The sequence below is a fragment of the Pelobates fuscus genome, chromosome 5 (assembly GCF_036172605.1).
Source record: "Pelobates fuscus isolate aPelFus1 chromosome 5, aPelFus1.pri, whole genome shotgun sequence".
Taxonomy (NCBI): Eukaryota; Metazoa; Chordata; class Amphibia; order Anura; family Pelobatidae; genus Pelobates; species Pelobates fuscus.
This window is the reverse complement of record NC_086321.1, coordinates 82,302,649-82,328,007: the sequence shown is the minus strand read 5'-3', so window position 1 is coordinate 82,328,007 and position 25,359 is coordinate 82,302,649. Positions and strand designations below refer to the sequence as shown.

General features: G+C 36.7%; 1 protein-coding gene across 1 annotated transcript in view; it reads right to left on the bottom strand.

The window, feature by feature from the left end:
• The window catches only part of ITGA1 (integrin subunit alpha 1), a 179,270-nt gene that overhangs the window by 89,580 nt on the left and 64,331 nt on the right, over positions 1-25,359 (bottom strand). Inside the window, exons 2-7 of the mRNA XM_063454028.1 lie at positions 21,519-21,639; positions 19,989-20,095; positions 17,182-17,270; positions 16,368-16,482; positions 13,410-13,537; positions 2,990-3,138 (exon numbers count right to left, since the gene is read on the bottom strand). Coding sequence (XP_063310098.1) covers positions 2,990-3,138; positions 13,410-13,537; positions 16,368-16,482; positions 17,182-17,270; positions 19,989-20,095; positions 21,519-21,639 — 709 coding nt within the window. The remainder of the gene's footprint in view (positions 1-2,989; positions 3,139-13,409; positions 13,538-16,367; positions 16,483-17,181; positions 17,271-19,988; positions 20,096-21,518; positions 21,640-25,359) is intronic.

The following is a 25,359-nucleotide window of genomic DNA, read 5'->3' as shown; positions in this document are numbered from 1 at the left end:
AAGGAGTATGTGAGGGTTGTTTTAAGAGATATTTTAATAAATGGTATGAAATATATATATATATATATATATATATATATATATATATATATATATATATATATATATCATGTATATATTCAGTAAATTAAAAGGAATTTAAAAAGTAATTGGAAAATTCAGGCCAAAATGGATGACTTTGTAAAATTTCCTAAATGATTTCTCCAATTCAGCTATTTTTCAGTTCTGTGTAATTCAGTTTGTGAATAATTTTTGATGTTAAAGAAAAAAGGCATTAGCTTTTATGCCTTTGTCTGGACTGGCTCATCTTGTTTAAAATAGCATAAGAATGTTGTTAACAATCTTTGAATTCTTTATTGACAGCTATACAGAGTACATCCTAACTCTTAAGATTTTATGCACTTGGTCGTTTTCCATATTCGGACATGAGCCGTCTGTGAACAGTTAAAATTTAGCCTGCCTAAATCATATTTATCTTGTTTCATTTTATGCTGATTTTCTTTTTCACATGAGTGTAACACAGAAATGTCCACTGGGATTCAAAGAATGCTATTACTCTGTGACCTTTTTAATGATTTGGCAGCTTTCTCTGGGCCAAAAAATAAAATGTTCTTATCAAGTTTTCATTTGCCAAAAATGTTTATTTAAGGCAAAGTTTGCAATAGCTACTATTCTGATATTCACTATGTTATAATCTGAACGGAAGAGATCAAACTCTGAATTTATCTAATGTGTCCCATTCTCACGTGAGCTCTAATAAAGAACTGGTACCAAATGACCCAAAAACCAGCCCAGTTTTAGCAGGATAGCTGCACTAACTTGGGAATTCCTTAAGAATTAACTTCCAAAGTTGTAAGTTAACTAGATGCTGGCACAGAGTTACATTAGTTAATAGGAAAGAGGTTCCCAGAATCCTCAATGTTTTGTAATAAGTATTTAACTTCCAAAGTTGTAAGTTAACTAGATGCTGGCACAGAGTTACATTAGTTAATAGGAAAGAGGTTCCCAGAATCCTCAATGTTTTGTAATAAGTATTTTGTAATAAGTATTTTGTTTTTTTATAGAGGCTACATGATATAAAGTTACCAAAGTTGGGCACAGCTACAGTAATCAATAAACAACAAATGGTGCAAAGTGAGTTGTTCCACCTAGCAAGGTATCAAAAGTGTCATGACTGAAAGGATCAAACAAATGAGCAACTGGTATTGTTAGTTCATGAATGGAGCATGTCTTAATGGGTATAATGCATTGCAACATTGGCTATGGGCATAAACACATTTTAATTGGAAAGAACCCATTGTACAGTGCTACAGAATCTAATGGTGCTATATAAATAATACAATAATAATATTAATAATGATAACTGAGAGTGGGGGTAAGAAGAAAAATAACAGACAAAAGAACATATTTTTTATCGAAATTAACAATTGTGGAAGCCGACTGTCTATGAGCAGTATGAAACTAGGTGCATGTTTAGGTACACCAAAAGATAATCCTTTTTTTGTGTCCTTAATTGCCCTGCATTTAATTTTTTTTATTTATACATAACAAAAAGTAGGGATGATTTTTTTTTCTTATTTGGAGAACCAATTTTGGCAAAGTTCCATTACAGTTGCTAAGTTTATTTACTCACAATCTGTCAGTCAACATAATTCCATAAAACAACCTGTAGACATCATGGATGGCAGAGAAAACAAGTATAAAAGATAGATATCAATAAAGGCAAGCGGCAAGGGAAGAAAAATAATCATTTACATACAAGATAGTATAGAAAAGGAAAAGAAAATGGCAATGCTGCTTTAAGATGTGTCACCAGGTATTATGCCTTGTTATTTGCAGTTGTTTTCTCTTGTAACTATCAATACAGTAAATCGAGAGAACAATCTTACAGTGTATGTTGAAATAAGGTGAAAGAAATAAATGCAATTAAAAGTGACTCTATTGAAATTGGTGTAGTATCATGTGGTATAAAAATACAAATATAAAGTAAAGTAATGTCTGATTGTAGGACAGCTTGTTAGTAGGTCAATATTAAATAAAGGTGACTGTAATCCAATCACACAAATCTGTTTCTTATGGAAGAAATACTGTGCTCTATACTATGGAAATGGCCACATCTCCAAAAACACATAATCCACAATACAATTACATCCACAAAACAATTAAATCCAAATTTATACTACATAGTCATCCACATGCAGGTGGCCCTCATGCACCCAGGTCCACATGATCTTCTGGGTCTGGAGGAAAGGTACTCTCCAGCAAAGCAAGTGTGAGGCTTTATGTGAGTTGGCAGAAGATCTCTACCAGATTCTATAACTCCATATCAGCCTCACGGACATAAGACTGACATTCTTTCAAGGTGAGTGTGATTTGCCCCAATCAGAAGCAATATAGGGGCTGGAGTTTTGAAATACGACACAGTAGGAGGGCAGTCACTGAAAAGAAATTAAGTAACACAAATTAACTCCAAAACTGAGTTTAACACATCAAGATGTGGACCCAGGATGAGAGCATTTGAAGAGTAAAAGATAGATACAATAGAGTAATAGTTTTTGATATATCCAGATGTATCCAGATTGGTGAGCTTGAACATAAGAGGACCATCTCACCATGGTTGTTTCCAAATAATCTCACCCAAGATCCTCTTTTGAACCAAGAAAGGCCCAAGCCAATAACACCCCACCCAATCAATCCATGAACAATGACTGAGGATTTATAAATATGAGAAGATGTACACACATGGCAGGTGATATTGAGTCTACAAAGGAGAGCTCTGAGTGAGGTACAAATGGCAATATGTATCACAAAAAAGCAAGTGGAGATGAAGCACACTCTCTTCATTGTACTAACTAATGAATAAAACACATGATATAAATATGTGTTACATTTATTTTAATTTTGAAATAATAAAAAAAACTAAACATATTTTCATAGTTCCAAGACAAACAACATGAAAAGTATTTTTAGGAAGCCAAAAATGACATACCTTGCTGTCTCTATCCCAAGAGCAGTCATAGTCTGAGACCCACGTCTTTGTTTTATCTTCTGTGATGCTTCTAATACACTTGCTGTTGAATTATATGTGTTCAGGTAAAATTCATGGGTTACATTTTCACCGTACTGAACTATACCAACCTAAAATTATAACAAGCAGAATTATTTTCTTACAAATGTCATCGTTTTATTCTAGTACTTGCAGCTGAAATGTATACACAGTAAAATAAAGTTTAAAAAGTCTGTGGTCTTTAGGTGCACATCCATCTTATGTATGATGTATAGGCCTTATACAGATATTATTCAAATGTATTTGACTTGCTGGTATTTGACTTCCTTCCCCACATTCTCCAAATACCCTTTACATTATTATTCCTTGAGTAATTTTCCATATTTCGCCTGTAAGCGGCTTTTCAAGGGGTCTTGAAAAGCCGCTTACAGGCGAAACGCGCGTCGGGGCTTTCTCTCGTATAGCTCCTCGTTGCAAGCTTTGCCATTTGATTTAGCTAGACGTAGACATTTGAGCACTAGATAGAACTTTAGAATTGATTCAGGTTCTTTAGTTGTATGCTTCTCATAGGTCCGGGATTCGGGATTTTAGCTACAGACCAGCTTTCTTAGACAGATAGACGCGATTATCTAGCAAACTTAGAATCTTGAGGACCTCTATGATCATTTCTTCGGGCACGTCCTAGCTGAGCACACTTGCTATTATTGTACCTATTTTTAGGCTGTAGCAGGGATTTTCAGCCAAGCTAGTTATACCTTGTTTCGGCTAGTTCAGCCTATTGCCCCTACAGAACTAAGAGATTATATATATCTACTATTTAGCTGTTTATTTTTCAGTTATTTATATCGCCAGTTCAGCTAATTGACCTCATTGATATATACTTTCTCTCTATCACACACATTTGTCCTAAGCTACCTATTTATTTCCTTTCTGCTGTCTCTACTCTTCCTGTGCCTCAGGCATACAGCTGAGGTTTGGCAACATTCTATTTAGCTATTTGTTACTCAGTATTTTGATACTAGTTATCGTCAGACCAAGCATATACGTGGCTAATATTCTGTCTATGTATCATTATTTTGGATACATTGTACTGATATATACACCCTTTTTATTTATTTTCTACCTCTTTGATACTTTTATTAGATGACCCATGGTTACAGATACACTGTAATCTAGCACCACCTTACAGTTTAGTAACATTGGGCTTATTTGTACCCAGGGAAGGTGATTTATAACAGTCAGGTAGAGACACCTTTAGGTATGTAGTGACGTATTATGGTCTACTTTTCTCTCCCTCGTTGATTTCTTTTTTATGGTGTTTGTCCAGAGCTAGGTATCTTTCCTGCTCTTTTTATATTTTGCTTTGATTAAAAGTTAATTTTTATCATACTGTGTGGTCACTGGACAGTTCAGGTTTTTTTTTTTTGGTTTACGAGTTTATTCTATGGGTTAACCCCTAATATTTCTGTCCAGTTATTTACTGCTTCATCTCATTTCTTGTATTCATTACAGGTAATAATTTAAAGAATGTTGAAGTAGAAGAGATGATTTGAGGGAATACGCCAATGTGAGGGGTTGCATTATATAAATAACAATTATTATAACAATGGAGAATAAACTAAGGCACTGTGACAATGCAGGGTTGGATTATGGGAAACTGAAAATAGAGAAGAAATATGGAAAATTACTCAAGGAATAATAATGTAAAGGGTATTTGGAGAATGTGGGGAAGGTAGTCAAATACCAGCAAGTCAAATACATTTAAATAATATCTGTATAAGGCCTATACATCATACATAAGATGGATGTAGGAATCAAAAATAAGTCACAAAGGAGAATGTGTCCACAAAGTATTTAGGTGTTAACAAAAAGGCACAGAGGGCTAAAAGGGATAAGGAAACCCCACAAAGAAGAGAGAGGAACTACAAGAGTGACACAGTAAGCAAGGAAAAAAATGAAAAAAGAAAGTTGGGAAAAATAAAACCCATATGCTCACGGTATGGTCTACTCTTTGAGTCTGTATATTAATAGTAACTGTAATTTATTTTCATGTAAATGTTTAACTACTGCAGGAATAAATGTACATGTCATGTAATAAGTGACCCAGAGAAAATGATGGTTATGACGATAATGTTGTCTGTGGAGCTGATGGTTTGAATACTAATGGTTTCATTGCATTAATTTTGTTTTCTATAAAGCAGCACTGTCACCATCTGGGGACAGATGACTATAACAACTGCAATAATTACACCTGCAGGGTTAAGGGTAGTGGGAGTTGGCACCCAGACCACTCCAATGGGCAGAAGTGGTCTGGGTGCCTGGAGTGTCCCTTTAAACCATTGAATAAACACTGAATGTTACCTATAACTTGTGTTAACCTTGTTTTCATGAGATGCTCAGTTTTCTTTTAACCTCTTAAGGACACATGACATGTGTGACATGTCATGATTCCCTTTTATTCCAGAAATTTGGTCCTTAAGGGGTTAATTTCATATTTAAGAGTTCGAAAATTACATCATAGTCCAGTTCAGAAAAGGCAAAGTCAGGCACAATATATTGAATATTTAATAGAAAAAAAGAAGTATTGTTTCATTTCTCTTTGAACAAAGACCATATATATTTAAATTCAATCATTAACTAAGACAAACTCAAAAGAACATTTCAAAGACCTATCTTACATGTCAGGACTACTAGACAACACCCACTTATATTTGGACAAAATTACTGACACCATTCGTATATACTGATGTATGATGTATAGACATATTACAAACAGCAGAACAAATCCTTTACTGAAAACCAGAAGAAAACGATCAATAATTTTATTACACATGGCAGAGACATTTATAAAACCTTGAAAAACAGCAAAAACATGCAACAAGAATAATACTTCCTCCCCTACTGCTTCTGCCAAAACAAAATGAAAACATGATAATACAAAACATGATTTAGCCTTTTACTTCTACTTTTTACTTATTTATAAAATAGCTTTCATCAAAAACATTTCCTCCACATCTGCACATAAAGGACCACAAACCTTGTATCAAAAATATGACCAATGTGAAGAAAACTAAATACTTTTGTTCACAAACTTTACTTTTACCTTGTGTGGCCTTGTTGCACCAAAAGAGGCAGCGGGACTTGGTCATCGAGTGTCTGAAACTCCAAGTCAGATACTCGACTCAGCAAACACCGGTCAACTTTGCGAACGCCTGCTTCTTTCCATGGGCAAGCCAGGAGAGTGCTGTACAGTAGGTTTGTTCAGACGAACTCGGTGAACAAACGCTACCTATGAGCCAAGGTAACCGTTTGTTGTTTTGTTCGGTTTGGGACTCCTGAAATTGACCAACCACTACTCATAAAACTATGGAACTGTTTTGGACAAGCACCTTGTGAGCGGTCGGTCAAAACTTTGCCCTGATGGCGATTCGGCTGTGTTGGTGGGATCTGAGCGCTATTTGGACTTTATGGGCACTCAGATCCAGGCTATCCAGAGATATGATATTTATGGGGGTCCCTATATGTTTTATGTGTATTATTATGGACTTTTCATATTTTGTATTTTATGCCAAGTCATTGTGACTCAGGAATTTAGTGGGTGTGTTGTGGGAGTTTCTGTGGGTGTGTATAATGTAAATACAGAACAGACAGAAACAAATGCTGAAGGTCTCAAACTTAAGAAAGTAATGAGACCCTAGGCATGCCTGGATATATGTATAGAATTTGGAAAAATAAAATAAAAGATATACACAGATACTGTAAGCTGGATCTCCCCAGCCAGGGAGGACAGTGGAAAAAAATAATAAATAGATAACTAAATCAAATGAAATAAGGTATATACAACCAATACAATCTCTACTGTCTAATGGATCTGGGAAATAGTCAAAAGACAGGCCTATTATGAGATAGAGGGACAAAAATAAAAAATCCTTTAATGTAGCTTAATCAATGAATATATCCATATCCCTGCCCCTAGTGCTTACCCATGTATACATAACCATTGCCTGCTCAAACATAGGGCTTTAGACCCAATTCGTAATGATATGGTATAGGTCCTCAGCTCTCAGGTACAGATACAGTTTGAACAAAAAATCAGAAAATCATCAAACTGTATCACAGAGGTGATGCAAGCAGGAAATAAAGCAAAATAGGGAGGTAGAAGCGTAAGATAGAATAAGAGGTCAGTACTAAATGTACTGACAAAAGCTTTATAAAGCCTCTCTCCCTTTTCAGCTAGCTAGATAGACATAGTAGAGAAACAGACAAAATAATATTAAATCAAAAAATGGTGATTCCGAGCATAATCAACATGCTCAACACCCAGAGTGTTTAGTCAGTGCCCATGTGAGAAACACAAAAAAAAAATTAATGCTAAAAAAACGCCCAACGCGCGTTTCGGTGCCTATGTCATGCACCTTCGTCAGGGACCAAGAGTTTGTGGTCACTGACCTCCCTTAAGTATGCAATGCGCCCAGGTATTAGCCAATTGGCTGGTCGGGGAGGAAGCCCCTCAGGTGTTTACGAAATTACCTCGAAACAGCCCCGGATTTTCGGCATTTTCGGGATAAGCGGGGCCAGACTGTGACTGTCCCATTTGGTTCAGTACTTGTGACTGTTCCATCTGGTTTAGCTACTTGGTCTGTCACCTGCTACCTATTTCTTTGTTTTGTTTTTTGTCTATACATTTGGTTTCAATACCAGAGTACCGCCAAGTGGTGTATGATGGCAAGTTTTCTGTTCGATAAATCCAAAAGGGATACATGGTGTAGGGATACCGATCAAGTATTCTCAGATCAAGAATTAAGCTATACTTCCACTAGTGACGACATCCTTTCATCTTTCAGTAGATTAACAAATTTGTTTCAACAACAAATTAAAACAGGCTGGGAGATAGCTTCCCTAGAGAATTATCTTAAAAAACAACTGATCCCTAGGGGCCTGAGGGTACAGAATATTCCAGCGTCACATATTGAGGAAGAAGAGTTCATTAAAGAGTGGGAGGAGGCAGCGGGTATTTGTTCAAATAGATTCATGGAAATACTTTGTAAATTTGAATCCAAAAGGTTAGTTACCATTAACAAAGAGGTTGATGAACAAATTGATAAGATTGAAAAATTTAAGACGGAATCCAATTTTGAACTCTTAGAAACAAAACTTAAAAATAACCTTGATAAATACCAACAAAACATTAAGATCCATAAACATTCCAAATTTCTAAGGGACAACCAGGATTTTAAAAATGGTAATGTGTACAGGACAAAATAAAAGAATGAGGAGAAGTTTCTCTGAACCTATCTCGACCTCAGAATATGAAACAAATGGTTCCGATTCTGAGTCGAGCAAGGGAAGCACACAGGCAACCCACGAATATAACACCAGAAGCATCTTAAAAAGGGGGTTACTTTTTTAGGGAACCCCTACATAGAGGACAACACGACCCCCCAAACACGGGGCCGGGGCAGACCTCCCCAAAGGTTCAGAAGAAAACGCTATTAACTAATACTCCCATAGCCAACCAGATTATTAACCTTTCCTCATATACACCTACTAGTCCAGAATTACAACTTTTACAACGTGGCCTATCCTTCGTTCCAGTGTCTAAATTTGATAAATTCATCTGGACGAAGGATATACACCTCTTTGCGAGGAAACTGGCCCTACATAAATTTAATCGCCTTCGCGATGAAAAAAGAGCCAAAAATCTGGGCCTTCAAGCCTCTGACATTGATCTGTTAAATACTCTGGTTGATTTGCTTACCTGTAATGAAACACATACCAATGTACAATCCCCACTGACCCAACTTAGGAAGAAAAGTCTGTTTACCCCACATCTAGCTGAGTTCAAGTATATAGACTTATTTGTTGAACTGACATGTGGGGAAATAGACAAAGTCAAGTTTAAAGAACTCCAAGTCCAACCCGCCAGTAACATTTCTCCACAGGAACAAAGTTCACTTAAACATCTGCAGACTTTGGACAAGGTGATCTTTAAACCGTCAGATAAAGGGGGCAATACGGTGATCCTGAATAAAATTGATTATGTGTCAATGGTACATGATCTTATTCAGGACAAAGACACGTATGAAATACTCCCTTGCGATCCCACAAAAAAGTATCTTATGGAACTCAAAAATATTCTTGATACGGCCCTAGCATCAGAGCTAATTTCTAAAGACGAGTTTGATTTCATTTTAACCAAAAAACCCATAACAGCGACTTTTTATGCCCTCCCGAAAATACACAAACAAAAACCCAAACTAAGTGGGAGACCCATTGTTTCGGGGAGAGGTAATTTAACCCAGAACACAAGCCTATATGTAGACCAGATTCTACGTAAACTAGTCATTAAACTCCCATCCTACTTAAGGGATACTAAGCATACCCTGAATACCATTGGGGGAATGACAATAACAGGAGATGCCATCCTATGTAGCCTCGATGTGGAGAACCTATATAGTTCTATACCACACCGAGTGGGCCTTAAACACATCCAGGCTTTCCTGGATGAACAACCAGGAGCTTCGTTACCTCATAATCGCCTGGTACATGATTTAATGCAATTCATCTTGACGCATAATTTTTTCATATTCCAGGGCAAATATTATCACCAGCTCAGAGGGACGGCTATGGGGACGGCATGTGCCCCCTCATATGCCAATCTCTACCTAGGGTGGTGGGAAAGAACTATGGTTTTCAACACCCAGATGCAGAAATATACCCAACACATCAAAGTTTGGAAGAGATACATTGATGACGTCCTGCTGATTTGGACGGACACCATTGACCTCTTCCATGACTTTGTGAGGACCTTGAACCTAAATGATATCAACTTGAAACTAACAAGTGAAGTAGGGGGTAAAAAAAATCAATTTTCTGGATATCACTATTACAATGACAGAAGATGGTCATCTTATCTCTACACTATTCAGAAAACCCACAGCTACCATTAACCTACTCAATTGGGAGAGCTATCATCCCCCAACTCTTAAAAGAGGTATACCAATTGGACAATACTTACGTCTTCGACGGAATTGTTCCAATTTGGAGGATTTCAAGCTGAAGGCCAAGACCCTTCGGATCCAGTTCAAACAGAAAGGGTACCCGAACAAATGCATCAAGTATGCGTACAAACGGGCTTTATTGGTAGATCGTAACGATCTCCTTCTAGAGGACAGTGACTGTAAAACTTCTCAGGATGTGATTAGGTGCATTGGGAGTTATGATGCGGGCTTGAACCAAATCATTAAGATCTTGGAAAGATACTGGCCCCTCCTGCATCAAGATCCCCATATACATAAAGTAATCACTCCACATGCTTCTGTTACTGCAAGAAGAGGACAAAACCTCAAAGATTTACTAGTCCCTAGCCACCTTAAAAGTACCCCTCAGAATCCCACCTGGCTTAAGTCCCCAGTGGTAGGCACCTACCAGTGTGGGAGGTGCAAGGCTTGTCACTTTATTCGTCGTCCATCAAAAACCTTTACGGACTCCTCCAACTCTCAGGAGTTTAAGATTAAGACTTTTTTCAACTGTCAGACAAAAGGTGTTGTCTACCTCCTTACATGCTCCTGTAATAAACTTTACGTAGGCAAAACTTCTCGGATGCTTAAATTAAGAATAAGAGAACATGTGAACTCAGTGAACCCAAGGAGACTGATAGACACACCAGTCTCCAAACATCTCAAACTACATCATAAGGGATCCTCAGACGGGATCAGGTTCTGTGGTTTGGAAAAGGTTACGTTGGGACCAAGGGGTGGTGACTTGGATAAAAAACTCTTACAAAGAGAGAGTTTCTGGATCTATAAGCTCAAGACACTCTCACCCCTTGGTCTCAACGAGGGTTTTTCATACACCTCATTTATCGCAAACTAATACTCTTAGTCCCTTTTGTAAATAATGTAATTATGTAAATATTTAAGGTACGCCTCATACACGCTTTACATGTCTGTATAGTTTCTTTTTGGATTTTTTCATATTTATTTTTACTATTTTATTTGATGCTGTTGACCCCCTCAATAGCCCATACCTTTATTTTATTTTACATCATAAGCCCCAAGACACCGTATACTATATGGCTTAATAACCTCCGCTTTCCTCTACCATACTACCTTCCATTAAGATACTGTCCCTTTAAATACAGCGGAATCGCAGACATGCACTATAGAGTATGTCATAATTGCTTCCCAGGTAATATTGTTCTTCCAATAGACTAGACACCTAATTGGAGATCCATTGACCCTGGGAAGCCTTTATATATATGAGATACACTCCATCCATACCCCAGACTTTGGGAATGTCCACTTAGCCAGTGTGGTCTATATGTATATATGTGACTAGTACCTATTAGGGATCATTGTACCCCGGTGCTTTCTTCACACCACCTATACAGTGGGAGTCTCACTGATACAGTCTACACATATTTATAAGAATCTAGATTCAGTTTAGACTCTACACGAAATGGCTGACCGTGATTTATAGGGGTTGGAGGCCACTTTGCATTATGGCCACATATGACTTTACATAGCAGCCAGCCAGTAGTGCCATATGCTGGCTTGTGGATCGGAAACATATATTTTGTCTTTACGTGGGTGATTGCCTGATAGTCCTAGGACTGGGAGTGCTTCTATTCGTTTTCCAGTAAGGGGTTAGCATCGGCAGAGCTTTCATGTTACGGAAGGGGGTGTGGTACACATCCACACACTGCCTGTCGATCAAGGGAGCCACATGAGATGCTGAACCAATCATATGAGCCCTCAATTACACCAATCGGCTCTCTAGAGGTAGCGGTCACATGACACGCCATCCGGCATGGAATGCCGAAAATCCGGGGCTGTTTCGAGGTAATTTCGTAAACACCTGAGGGGCTTCCTCCCCGACCAGCCAATTGGCTAATACCTGGGCGCATTGCATACTTAAGGGAGGTCAGTGACCACAAACTCTTGGTCCCTGACGAAGGTGCATGACATAGGCACCGAAACGCGCGTTGGGCGTTTTTTTAGCATTCATTTTTTTTTGTGTTTCTCACATGGGCACTGACTAAACACTCTGGGTGTTGAGCATGTTGATTATGCTCGGAATCACCATTTTTTGATTTAATATTATTTTGTCTGTTTCTCTACTATGTCTATCTAGCTAGCTGAAAAGGGAGAGAGGCTTTATAAAGCTTTTGTCAGTACATTTAGTACTGACCTCTTATTCTCTTACGCTTCTCCCTCCCTATTTTGCTTTATTTCCTGCTTGCATCACCTCTGTGATACAGTTTGATGATTTTCTGATTTTTTGTTCAAACTGTATCTGTACCTGAGAGCTGAGGACCTATACCATATCATTACGAATTGGGTCTAAAGCCCTATGTTTGAGCAGGCAATGGTTATGTATACATGGCTGGGTAAGCACTAGGGGCAGGGATACGGATATATTCATTGATTAAGCTACATTAAAGGATTTTTTATTTTTGTCCCTCTATCCCATAATAGGCCTGTCTTTTGACTATTTCCCAGATCCATTAGACAGTAGAGATTGTATTGGTTGTATATACCTTATTTCATTTGATTTAGTTATCTATTTATTATTTTTTTCCACTGTCCTCCCTGGCTGGGGAGATCCAGCTTACAGTATCTGTGTATATCTTTTATTTTATTTTTCCAAATTCTATACATATATCCAGGCATGCCTAGGGTCTCATTACTTTCTTAAGTTTGAGACCTTCAGCATTTGTTTCTGTCTGTTCTGTATTCACATAGTTTAGGGGTTAAGCCCCTGGAGACCCCTGGAGTCTCCCTGCGGTACAATAGGATAAGCGGGGCCAGACTGTGACTGTCCCATTTGGTTCAGTACTTGTGACTGTTCCATCTGGTTTAGCTACTTGGTCTGTCACCCGCTACCTATTTCTTTGTTTTGTGTTTTGTGTGTATAATGTACCCTTGACTTGCATAAAATCCAGCCATCTGGCCTGAATAACACATTCCTGTTGTACCCTTCATCTAGTCTAGGCTGATGTTTTGGTATGTGACTGCCGAACAGCGGGATTTACTTGTATGTTGCACTTTGATTATTGGGAAACGTACGAATTTGTGCCCGAACAGTGAGCTATAATCACTAAGTACCTAGCTGTTCGGGAGGAACCAAACGAACGGGTATACGAAATACCAGCGTTAGTTACAACCAACAGAGGACATTTTGATCCACATCACAATTTGTATTGCCCCAGTTTCCAAATTTCTCTATACCTAACTCAACTCACCTCCACACTAAGCCAATCAGATAGTTGCAAGTATTTTTATATGTTGTTTATGTAAAAAAAATGAAAACTATGTTGATTTAGACTTGTAAGTATTCTACCAAGAATATGTATGACTTTCCTAAATAAAACTATCAGAAAAAAACATGTGTTTCTTACCTGAGTTAGACTGGGGTGTATATTCATTTTTTCTAAAAGTTTTCCTAAAAATTTATTTACACTTGGCCAGGGATGAACACTGTCAGACCCATCAAGGACTATAACTAAGTCCAACTGTGAACTGCACTCTGAAATTAAACATATCGATAATCAAATACACAGCTTCATAAAAGTTAAAATGTTGCATGCATCAGGTTAACCACAGAACACGTATTGTGTTTATAGTATTTTACATTCTGGGTATTTTTTATTATTATTATTGTTATTAAAGGAACAATCAGAATTTTTTTTTAATTAAATGTGCTCCTTTAAAAACAAAACAAAGCCATAAAATCCACTACAATTAACTGTAAGGGAGTGCTTCAGTAATGCTGCCTGCATGGCCCTGAAGGCTAGGGGTCATCCAGACAGCTTCTTTCTGGTTTAACACACCCATTATGGACATCGCAAGGGATGAGCGTCTCATCACTGGTGATGCATCCTTAGGGACCCACCCACTTATCTTGATTCAATACTTCCAATTGTTGGGAGATGCTACTGTGTTCTGCCAAAACACAGGATCTTATGTCATAGATTGAGTGACAGGTGTTTCTATGTTACTGTGTACTCCCCCCCCCCCACCCCCCTCAGGTGTTGCTTACACTTGCTGGGGTATATGGCATGTATTGATACCAATATGCTTGCAGTAAACATGGGCAACTGCCCAACTTATGGTAGTAACCCCAAGCAGAGCCAATCACTCCACACTAACCCAAACCCCATGTACAATCACATTCAACAAGCCACACACATAGACAGAATCACACCAACTGCACACAAACATTCCGCTCACCCAACCAACACAATCACACTCAGCAACCACAAAAATGCAAATTAGGTGTATTGCTTGGTAAGAGCAAGGAGGGGCTATGAGTGGGGCCCTTTGATCATTTCACTTGGGCTCTGTGGTTGTTATAACCCAGAGAGAGAGGGAAGAGAGAACTAGTAAAATATGCTGGTAAAAGGACAACAAATCAGTTAAATAAGAGACAGCAAGAAGAAAGTGTGAGAAAGAATGATAAATGAGAATGTGGCAGAGGAGTGAAAAAGACAGATAAAGAGAACATATGAGAGCATAATGATAAAAGGAAAGAATGATAGGACATGTAGCCTCACATCCGGTCTGTTGTAAAATAATGCCAATTCCACCTCAAAAGCATCTCCTGCATCCGCCCCTTTCTTACACAAGATTCTACTAAAGAGCTTGTCCATGCTCTAGTAATCTCTCACATGGACTATTGTAACTCTCTCCTAATTGGTCTTCCCAATAGCCGTATTGCCCTGCTACAGTTAGTAATGAATGCTGCCGCCATGCTGATTTCCCTCTATAGTCGGTCCTCTTACACCTCACCCCTCTGTTAGTCCTTACCTTGGCTTCCTGTATACTAAAGGGGTCAATTCAAAGTGTTAACACATACCTATAAAGCACTGAATAATCTTAGCCCCTCTTATATCTCCTCACAGATCCATAGATATGTCCCTTCTCATTCTCTCCGCTCTGCCCGTGACCTTCTTCTGTCCGCAGATCGCAGCGGTGCAGCCAACTTGCAGGACTTCTCGCAAGCGGCTCCCTTCCTATGGAATAGCCTGCCTACCGCCATCAGACTCTAGTCTTCAATCATTTAAGAAGTGCCTTAAAACCCATTTCTTTAGGAAAGCTTATGGCCTCCCAGATTAACCTCTACCTTACACACCTGTCTCTTGCTCTCCCCTAAAGGGCAGCACTCTACTCTCTCCTCCAGCTCTGCTCCACTCCCACCTAATTTGACTGCTATTTCCTGTCCTAATGTGTTTTATACCACACCTCCTATAGAATGTAAGCGTGTTTGAGCAGGGCCCTCTTCAACCTATCGTTCCTGTAAGTTTTCTTGTAATTGTCCTATTTATAGTTAAATCCCCCCTTTCATAATATTGTAAAGCGCTACAGAATCTGTTGGCACTATATAAATGGCAATAATAATAATAATAATAATAATAATAATAATAATAATAATAATAATAATGCAAGGAAGACCCAAACACAATGAATTAATATTTTTGATAAGCTTTTCATATGATTTAAAGGATCACTATAGGGTCAGGAACACAAACATGTATTCCTGACCCTATAGTGTTAACACCACCATCTAGCCCCCCTGGGCCCCTCATGCCTCCATAAATATAGTAAACATCTTACTGTATTCAGGCCTGAAGCTGCAAATCTGCATGCTGTTAGACTCAGAAAAACAAGCAGTCTGCTGATATGTGGTAGCCTGATCCAATCACAGTGCTTCTCCATAGGATTGGCTGAGACTGACAAAGAGGCAGATCAGGGGCAGAGCCAGCATGATTCAAACACAGCCCTGGCCAATCAGCATCTCCTCATAGAGATGAATTGAATCAATGGATCTCTATGAGGAAAGTTCAGTGTCTGCATGCAGAGGGAGGAGATACTGAATCACATGATGCTGTGCACAGTGCTGCCCTCTGCTCTGCTGACAGCAGATCTGTGGATGGAGGCATATTATACACTACACATTTTCAGAAAATACAGTGTTTACATTAGAAAGGCTGCAGGGAGCTATAGTTCTCACCTGAACAACCTCATTAAGCTGAAGTTGTTCAGGTGACTATAGTGTCCCTTTAATATTTTTGGATACACTTTTAAAATTACCTTTCCAATCTATTTAGAAATAAAAAAAAATGCAGCATGTATAGAAATATATCAATATGAACAAATATTAAAATATTAAAATATTTTTTAAATGATTGCAGTATTTTTTAATTTTGTCCACAAATATTAAATTAAAGCCTATATTAGAATGCCACACATTGTTATCCGTGTTGGCATAATGGTAACTGGGATAGGAATAGGAAAAAAAGAAGCCCTATTTCATGCCAGTTTTTTTATTCACAATGATTATATTACATCTTATGTACCTTGAACTGATGGAACAATAGAGTTGACAACCTTGAATGAAGAACTGACATTTGAACATATACCAGTTGTATAATGCAAACTTCCACATTTATATGCATAAAGTGGTCCACATGCCTTGAATAAAGAAAGGGAAAATAAAGATAAAATTGTTTAAGACATATTTACCATCAGTGGAAAATAATAATTATTTATTTATAAAACATTTTACCAGGAAAGATACACTGAGATTTCTCTCATTTTCAAGTTTGTCCTGGGTCCACAAAACATATATATATATATATATATATATATATATATATATATATATATATATATATATATATATATAAAAATAATGCTATAATATGAAAGCATATTAATCACATTTATTGTGTGGGTTATATATTTTGGAATTATAAGATAAAATGCATAAAGAAAAAAAAGTGCACAACCCTGTGGTGGACCTTGTAAATATTGGTAAGCTGAGATAGGTATTAAAATATATATGCAATGATGTTATTTTCACGTGGAAGCGAATGTGTTATGAGGGTTTAATCAGCTTAAATACTTACTATCAGGTCACGAATTGTGGGAAGATGACACACTATGCTGTGCAAATGACAATAATGATAATATAATACCATACCATTTATTTCATGTCTTGTCAGGCTATAGTGGAGATTTCCTAATCTCTTACAGTGAAGAGTTTCATTTTGGAAATGTCATTGTCATTCCTATTTATATTTTTTAAAAGAGATATGAGCCTAGGGACACATCATTCTAATCTAATTCAATCGTATATCTTAAGTCATTTTTACATTTACATTTTCTTACCAAAAAACCCCCATTTGGATTTTTTATTAAAGTAGATCCCATGGTCATATTTTCTTTTACTTCAGAAACATCAGGAATGGATGTAAAGTCTATAAAATAAAAACAAAATACTCTTAGGCTGTCTCACAAGATTTGTACTGCTGACGGTCTTTGTGTGGCACTTGGTGGGAAGAGGATAATGTATTGTCTGAATGTTTTTAGACATCTCACCATATGTTGCATTCTTTATTGACCAAAACAAGGGTGTGTAACTGCACTCAATCCCAAGTAGTATGTATCCGGGTGCAACCAAGCCAGTACCAGTACCAGGAACCAAACACTTGATAAGGTAAAAATAGAAAACGGTCCAGGCACTCCAAGCTACAAAAAGGCAAATATTATTAAACCCACTGCCACTCACAACGTTTCGACCTGCATAGTCTTTGTCCAGCTTGAAAAAGACTGTGCAGGTCGAAACATTGTGAGTGGCAGTGGATTCAATAATATTTGCCTGTTTGTATCTTGGAGTGCCTGGACCGTTTTCTATTTTTTCCATATTCTCTATTGAGGCTTCTCTTGTTTGTATATTGTGCTCTGTTCAATCTCCCTCTCAAGGTAAGTGTGAGTGGGTTTGCAGTTTGGACATATTTATACCAGGGACTTAAAGGGACATTCTGGGCACCAATACAACTTTAATGCATTTGATAGATTTTGGCCTCATTAATATGCTGTATTTTTTTTTTATTTGAGTATATTTTTATATGCTCAAATCTTTATACTTTTTGCACACAAAATAAAATTCTTACTATATGTGTCCCTAGGTGTCCTCTCATTCTAATACAGGTTGTTTGTTGTTCAGATCACTCAGTACTATCAGTGGCTGAGCTGTGTGCATGCCTTTGATAAGAAAGTTTTTTTTCTGGGTGAAGAGGTGTGGCTAAAGAGGCAGGCTTGTGGTGCAGAAGTCTGCAAAACATTTATTTATTTTATGTAAAAACTACAAAGATTTGACCATGTAAAAAATACAGCATATCAATGAGGCCAATATACATCAAATTCATTAAAGTGCCCCTGGGTTTCCAGATGCGACTAAGGTTTTGGTCCATTCCACTGTCCTTTCTCGCCTTGACTACTGTAATCCGCTTCTCAGTGGTCATACGTGCTCCCAACTTGTGCCGTTACAGTCCATAATGAATGCGGTGGCGAGGCTCATCTTCCTGTCCGCCCGCACCAACCATGCCTCACCCTTCTGTCAGTCCCTACATTGGCTTCCTATAAAATATAGAGCTCAATTTAAAATTCTGGTTCTTGCTTTCAAATCTCTACATAATGCTGCTCCCATCTATCTATCCTTCCTTATACACAAGTATGTCCCGTCTAGGCCCTTCTGCTGAAGACTTACGTCTATCTTCTGTCCATACTCCCACCTCTGATGCTCGCCTTCAAGATTTCTTGAGGGCTGCACCGTTCCTGTGGAACTCACTTCCCTCCTCCGTTAGATGCTCACCCAGTCTCCACTCCTTCAAAAAATCGTTAAAAACCCACTTCTTCATGAAAGCATATCAATTAAACTGTTAAAAGCTCCCAACTGATTCCTCTTCTGCAACTGTCACTAGTCTAATACTATCTTTACCTTTTTGTGTCATTTTACCCCACTCCCTCTAGCATGTAAGCTCATTGGAGCAGGGCCCTCAACTCCTCTGTTCCTGTGTGTCCAACTTGTCTGGTTACAACTACATGTCTGTATGTCCACCTATTGTAAAACGCTGCAGAATTTGACGGCGCTCTATAAATATCATAATAATAATAATAATAATAATAATAATGATAAAAGCAAACTGTGGTGAATAATGCTGGAGTAAACATAAAACCAAACAGAATATAGAAGGAGAATAATTACAACTACCTCAATATGTCCCATTGTTTACTTGTCCTTACACTAACTTAATTGTTGTATGACAGACAGGGATAGCAGAATACCAACCTGACATTCCTTGCCTCCCACACTGTAAAAATTAAAAAATTGTCTTCAACAATCACAACAATTTAATTGTCTTCAACAAACACGACAATTTAATGCCATTTTCTCCTTCTACCCATTGGTGCATCACTTATGTCTGCTCTCCACCTAATCTGATTTTTGGCAGCCTTTGGACATAACCCTATAATTTTCTTCCTGACCTCCCACCCACCCACCAAAATGTGATGAAAGAAACAAAAATGAAGAACATGGAACCTTAGTGAAAGGATGACTTTGGATCTTTTCTATAGGAATGATAGATGTGTGATAGACATTGTAGCCTCTGCACATTGCATTAACTTTCCTTGATATCTCAGGGCCCTGGTGTATTGAATCAGCAACGTAATGGATATTCTACCACTAAGAGGAACACTCTGATGAGAAAGGATTAGTTTCCTTGGAACTAAAGTGTTATCCAGTGGTTCCAAACTGAAGAAGAAAGGCAATTAATTGTAATTACTTTTAATTTGCAAACTGTATGTTATTGTAGAGCCGAAATCTGCAACTGTTAACTTAGTTTTGATTGTACTAGAGTAGGCATTTTGTCATAATAAAATCTACTGGGTTTACCTGAAAGTTCATACAGACTTCTCCAAAAAATAAAACTAACTTTAAATCAGACATAGGGATTCAACTGAGCTGAGTTGCACAGGCAACGAAAAGAGCAGCGATTGTCACACTAATTGTTATTTCACTTTTATAGTTTATTCTGTTTGCCCTTTGCGGTGCAGAAATATATGTTGATGTAAATAAAAATAATCCTCAGATGTCCAATATATAAAATAAGATTTTCAATGTATGAACTTACTTGCTAAGTTAAGTTTCATACAATTATTTGGTGATTTCACTGAACATTTGTATACATCCCCTGTTCTTTGACGAGGCTGACCCTCCAATGGTGAACCAATCAGCACCCTAAAGAAAATCATATGTATAGTTACTATAAGTTCACATTTTTTGGTACATGTGATTTCAATAATTAATTTACACACTGTATATTATGCTTGACACATTTGACATATATTTACCCCTTAAGGACAAAGGAAACTGTCCACATTCTGAACCAAAAAAACCTTAGAATTTGAGCTATATATCTGTTCAACTATAATTTATTGCTTTTACATTAAGTGCGCCCACACTTATTATATATATCATTTTTTTTCAGGAGAAAGATAGGCTCTTATTTCACATCAAATATTTATATATGTAACATGATATAATAAGAATAAAATCTAAAATGTCTGAGAAATTAAGACATTTTATTTTCCAAGTTCTGCATATAATTTTATCTGTGAATGTCATAACACTATTTATCAGCTTTTACTGCAATAAAATACAATAAAAAATGAATATGATGTGATGTACTACAAGTACAACAATACCCCAAATGTATAGGTTTCATTGTGTTTTGGAAAGTTACAGGGTGAAATAAAGAGTTTTCCCATTTCAGTTTTTGTACATTGAATTTGCCAGATTGGTTTGCTGGGCTCAGTTTGCCTTTGAGACCATATGACAGCCCAGGAATGAAAACTACCCCATTAAAGCCATACCACTTGCAAAAGTAGGTAACCCAGGCTTTTCAAAATGGGGTACATCAACTCTTTTTAGAAGCCACTTAGTCATAAACCTTGGCCAAATTAGTGTTCATATTTTTTTTTGCATTTTTCACACAAAAACTGAACCTTCACTTATGATGTCATTGTCATTTTATGTTTAACTGCTTTAAAACACTCATATTTGTGTTCAGCGATGTACAACAGTACCAATCATTAGTAAGTTATATAGGGCTTGCAAATAAAATTCTCTGGAGTTTCTGTCTGTGTTGTGAGGCAGGTCCCACAATATATAATTAATAAAATAATATAATTAGATATAAAAAGTATATAGATACATATAGAATTATTATTATTATTATTATTTTTCATACTCTGTGTGTCTTCTTCACACTGGGGATGGACACTACACTACAAGGCTGGGGGAGACAATGGTATTTTTAAATTTACCACATGAGAGCAATCACTTAACCGTTGTATTTTAACATGGTTCTTCTGTCAGTCTGCAGCTGTTAATTGTAACCCCAAATGACAGTGAGAACCTTTAGGCATTGAGGGCATTTCGGTCCTTGGCATCAGCAGGGATTTAACCCCTGCTGGTATTTTGCATGATGGTTTATGCCATCAAGAGGCATTACAGCTCTGCACTGCATGATGGCATAGACCCTCATGTGGTCATTAAGAGGTTAAACAATCAAACAGCAATATAGTCCTTAAACAATTAAACAAGAACAAAATGATATTTAATGCACATTAAATATACATTAATAAAAGAGAATTAGTACCATTTCCCCTCCTCATTTTCAAATTGTTGAACTGTATATCCAAACATGTCCTCCACAGATCCTTTAAATGAAAGTCCATCATTTACATCCACATTAAATGGCTCAGAAAATTGTAATAAAGCTGAAATGAAAAAAAATAAAAATTAAGAAAAAAGTACGAAAAAGACCTTACCCTCATGTGTTATCAATAGCAATGCACTTATACGCTGGATCCAACTTTCAATATTGTTCCATTTATTATTAGCCAGGGACACAGAGTGATGGTCTCAAGAGACTGGTGCTGAAGATTTAGATCTGCATATGAAGTGCATCACAGACATTCAAATAACATGTGCATGCCTGTATAAGCTAAACATTGTACAGATTTATAAAACAATCTTCATATCATTGTAGAAACTGAAAAGTGCAAATAATAACATATACATACACACACATATATATATATATATATATATATATATATATATATATATATATATATAAATACCCAGTGACTATAACATCAGGAAGAAGGAATACGAGAAGGTGGAGAAATACCAAGGACTGAAAGAAGTTGTGATAGGGACACTCTCGGCTCTGACTCCCAAGTTGGGGAAGTGGCTTCAACAGATTCCAGGTGGGACATCTGAGATCGCTGTCCAGAAGAGTGCAGCTCTAGGAACAGCTAAGATACTGCGAAGAAACCTCACACTCCCAGGCCTCTGGCAGAGGACCTGAGAATGAGGAATAAACATACCACCCAATCAATGTGAACCTCAAGTTTGTGTGTATATATACATATATACACACAAACTTGAGGCTCACATTGATTGGTCAATTTGATAGAGAAGTAGTTTTATAACATGCAACTAGATAGGGTAGGGCTATATTAAAATATCTGCAAATTATCTTATATCAATTACAATTTTTTTTATTTTTTACGACATATGTCTCAATTTAATTAGCTTTCCAAGTGACTCAATTATGTCACCATTAAAGTCTAAGGGGATTTTTATAGATAAATGATTTGGAATTTTTTCTAACAGTATGGGATAATTTGCAAAATTTATTAAATCGAGGCCTTAATCCAAGCATGTCCAACTCGCATGCTGCCCACAATAAATATCTTTGTGGACCGGCGATCCGCGAGTTTTAAACATGCTTACTAAGACAGAGTAGGCACCTGCTCTCCTTACATTGCAGGTGCCTACTCTGCTAAAAAATTACCTCTCCAAGGTTTTCCAAAGAAATCTTGTTTTTATTCCAAAAAGTAAATCAATGTTTCAGCTCCTCTGTGGTGTCCTGATGAAAGCTCCACAGAGGAGCTGAAAAGTTGATTTACTTTTTGGAATACAAAGAAGATTTCTTTGGAAAACCTTTAGTGACGGTATTTTTTAGTGTATATCTTCTAGCAACCAGAGCACCAGGTATCATATTATTTTGTTGGAGTGCATCTATCTATCTATCTCTATCTATCTATCTATCTATATCTATATATACCAACCACTGCAGATTTTTTGAATGTATATTACATTGGTTAGGTTTTTATTACACTTGGAAAATGATTATATATGATTTATCATATAACACAGATAAAAATAAAAAAACACCTATTTTTAGTTGCCAAACATGAACAAACAAATTTAACATATTTTTAGGTGTTAAATTAAAAAAATACATCAGTTTTGCTGAATTGGCTCAAGTTTTTGAGATAATGAATACACCTCAATTAATGCTTTTACTCTAGTCCGACTTGTTTCTGATGGCATATGCAGCAAGATTTGATTTGTCTTTTTACCCTGTAACATTGTTTTTATCTAAATGAATCTTAAATCTAACCTTATCCTTATCATTGCATTGCAGGTTTATTCATTACATATGATTTCATATTAATTATTTTTTTTGCATATATACACTGACCAGCCTCAATATTAAAACCACTGACAGGTGAAGTGAATAACATTTATCATATCATTACAACAGCACCTGTCAAGGCAACAAATTAACAGTCAGTTCTTGAATTTCATCTGCTGGAAGCAGAAAAATTGGCAAATTATATTGGCACACAGAAAAACCTAAATGAACACTATAAGTACTTAGATTGTTTAATTTCATTGAAGTGGTCTGGGTACAGTGACCTTGTGGTGGTATCCAGGTATTGAGGTGCCACACAAGGAAAAAAAGCCAATAAATATAAACAAAAGGTCAAGTGGCAATCTGAGGGGATGTAACCATTGAGATACAAAGGGTGTAAGAAAATGAACACTGAAAGAAAAAACATATCAGTACCGCTTTACATCATTTCAGCTTCACATTAAAAACACTCAGGAATGAACAAAGTAGATATTGTAGGGTAGAGGTTTGATGAATGCATTGGAAAAGTAGCTTCCTAAGATGGTACCAAATGTTTCGGCTTTGCATTATGAGTCACTGTTTTGGAACGGTTTGTCTATCATGGTGCTGTGTACTTAAATTTTGTGTGTCACTTTCACATCTTTAAAAACATGCAGCTATCTACCACTACAGTTCCATTATACTTCCCAAGAGTCATTGATCAGCTAGAAGAGATTGGAGTTGAGCGGTTGCAAGGGCAAAGCCTTTGTCAGTGTGTCTGACCTTCCCACACTAAGATATTTCTTTCTATGTGTTATATGACTATTGGAAGCAGGATGAATTAAACCCCTTTGTAACTTTTATATTAACTTGATTTAATGTGTAACTTTTTGAAAACTAGCATATTGCAATATACAATACAGCATGTATCAAAAATCCCCAAAAAGTCATGATTCTCCTTTTACAGGTATAAGAATCAACTACTGTGTGACTTTTGTGGGTAAATACTTATTATTGCCACCTCAATATTGTAATACATTTTGCAAAAAGGTGTAATTTTCAAGTCTTGTGTAAGCCCTTTTTGAGCAACTGTATTTGGAAAAAAGTGTCCTTTTATGTAAATCAATACCCATTAAATTGAAAATAAGATATACTTACCTGAAGATGACTTACACCAGACCCAGAATGGCACCCTCTGCCCATTCCCTTGCTAAGAATATGATCTACATTAATTAGTAGAGCTGTGTCCTACTGGGAGGTAGTGGGGCTGGATGAGCATCCACTCCTCACTTCCATGTTTGTAGTCCTTATTGCTCTGCAGATTATTAGAAATTTGGCTAGCATGAAGTTTAGATGTCATTTTATTCTTTGGAAAGTGATGCCAACTCATGTTGGTCTTGAGTATATTAACATCATTTAAATACATGATATTTCAGAATTTATAAGAAGTGAATAATTGCAGTTTGGGTCAATGTTTATGAGCTTTATTCTTGAATACAAGTTATCACATGTAATATTTCCATTTTTAGTTATTTAATTTATGCTAAACTATGTGAGTATATAGAGCCAAAATAAATATCCAGTTATTAGAAGAGCATTATTCCAGTTCAGCTATTTTGACCAAAATTTCAAATTCCCTATGAATTCTCACTTTAGGCAATAACACTATTGGTATTTGGGTACACTACAAGAGAAAGTAGAATAAAAAAAAAAAAAATCCCCAAATTGTTCTTGCCCTGTAGTGTAATTAAAAAAAATAAAAATTACCGGACAGCTTAATGTTTCCTATTTATTCCTATCTATTTCTGAGCAGGATATATCTGCCCACTCGTATGTCATTCACAGAGATAAGAAACACTCACATATATTCATATTACTTGAAATAAATTGAATTATTTACATATCCCAAATAATAATTGCAGATTTATTTTAATCTAAATTGAAAATTATAAAGATAAATACAAACACACTTAGAGCATTAGAAAATTGCTACTTGTATATTTTATGTACAGGTCAATGACCCTGATAT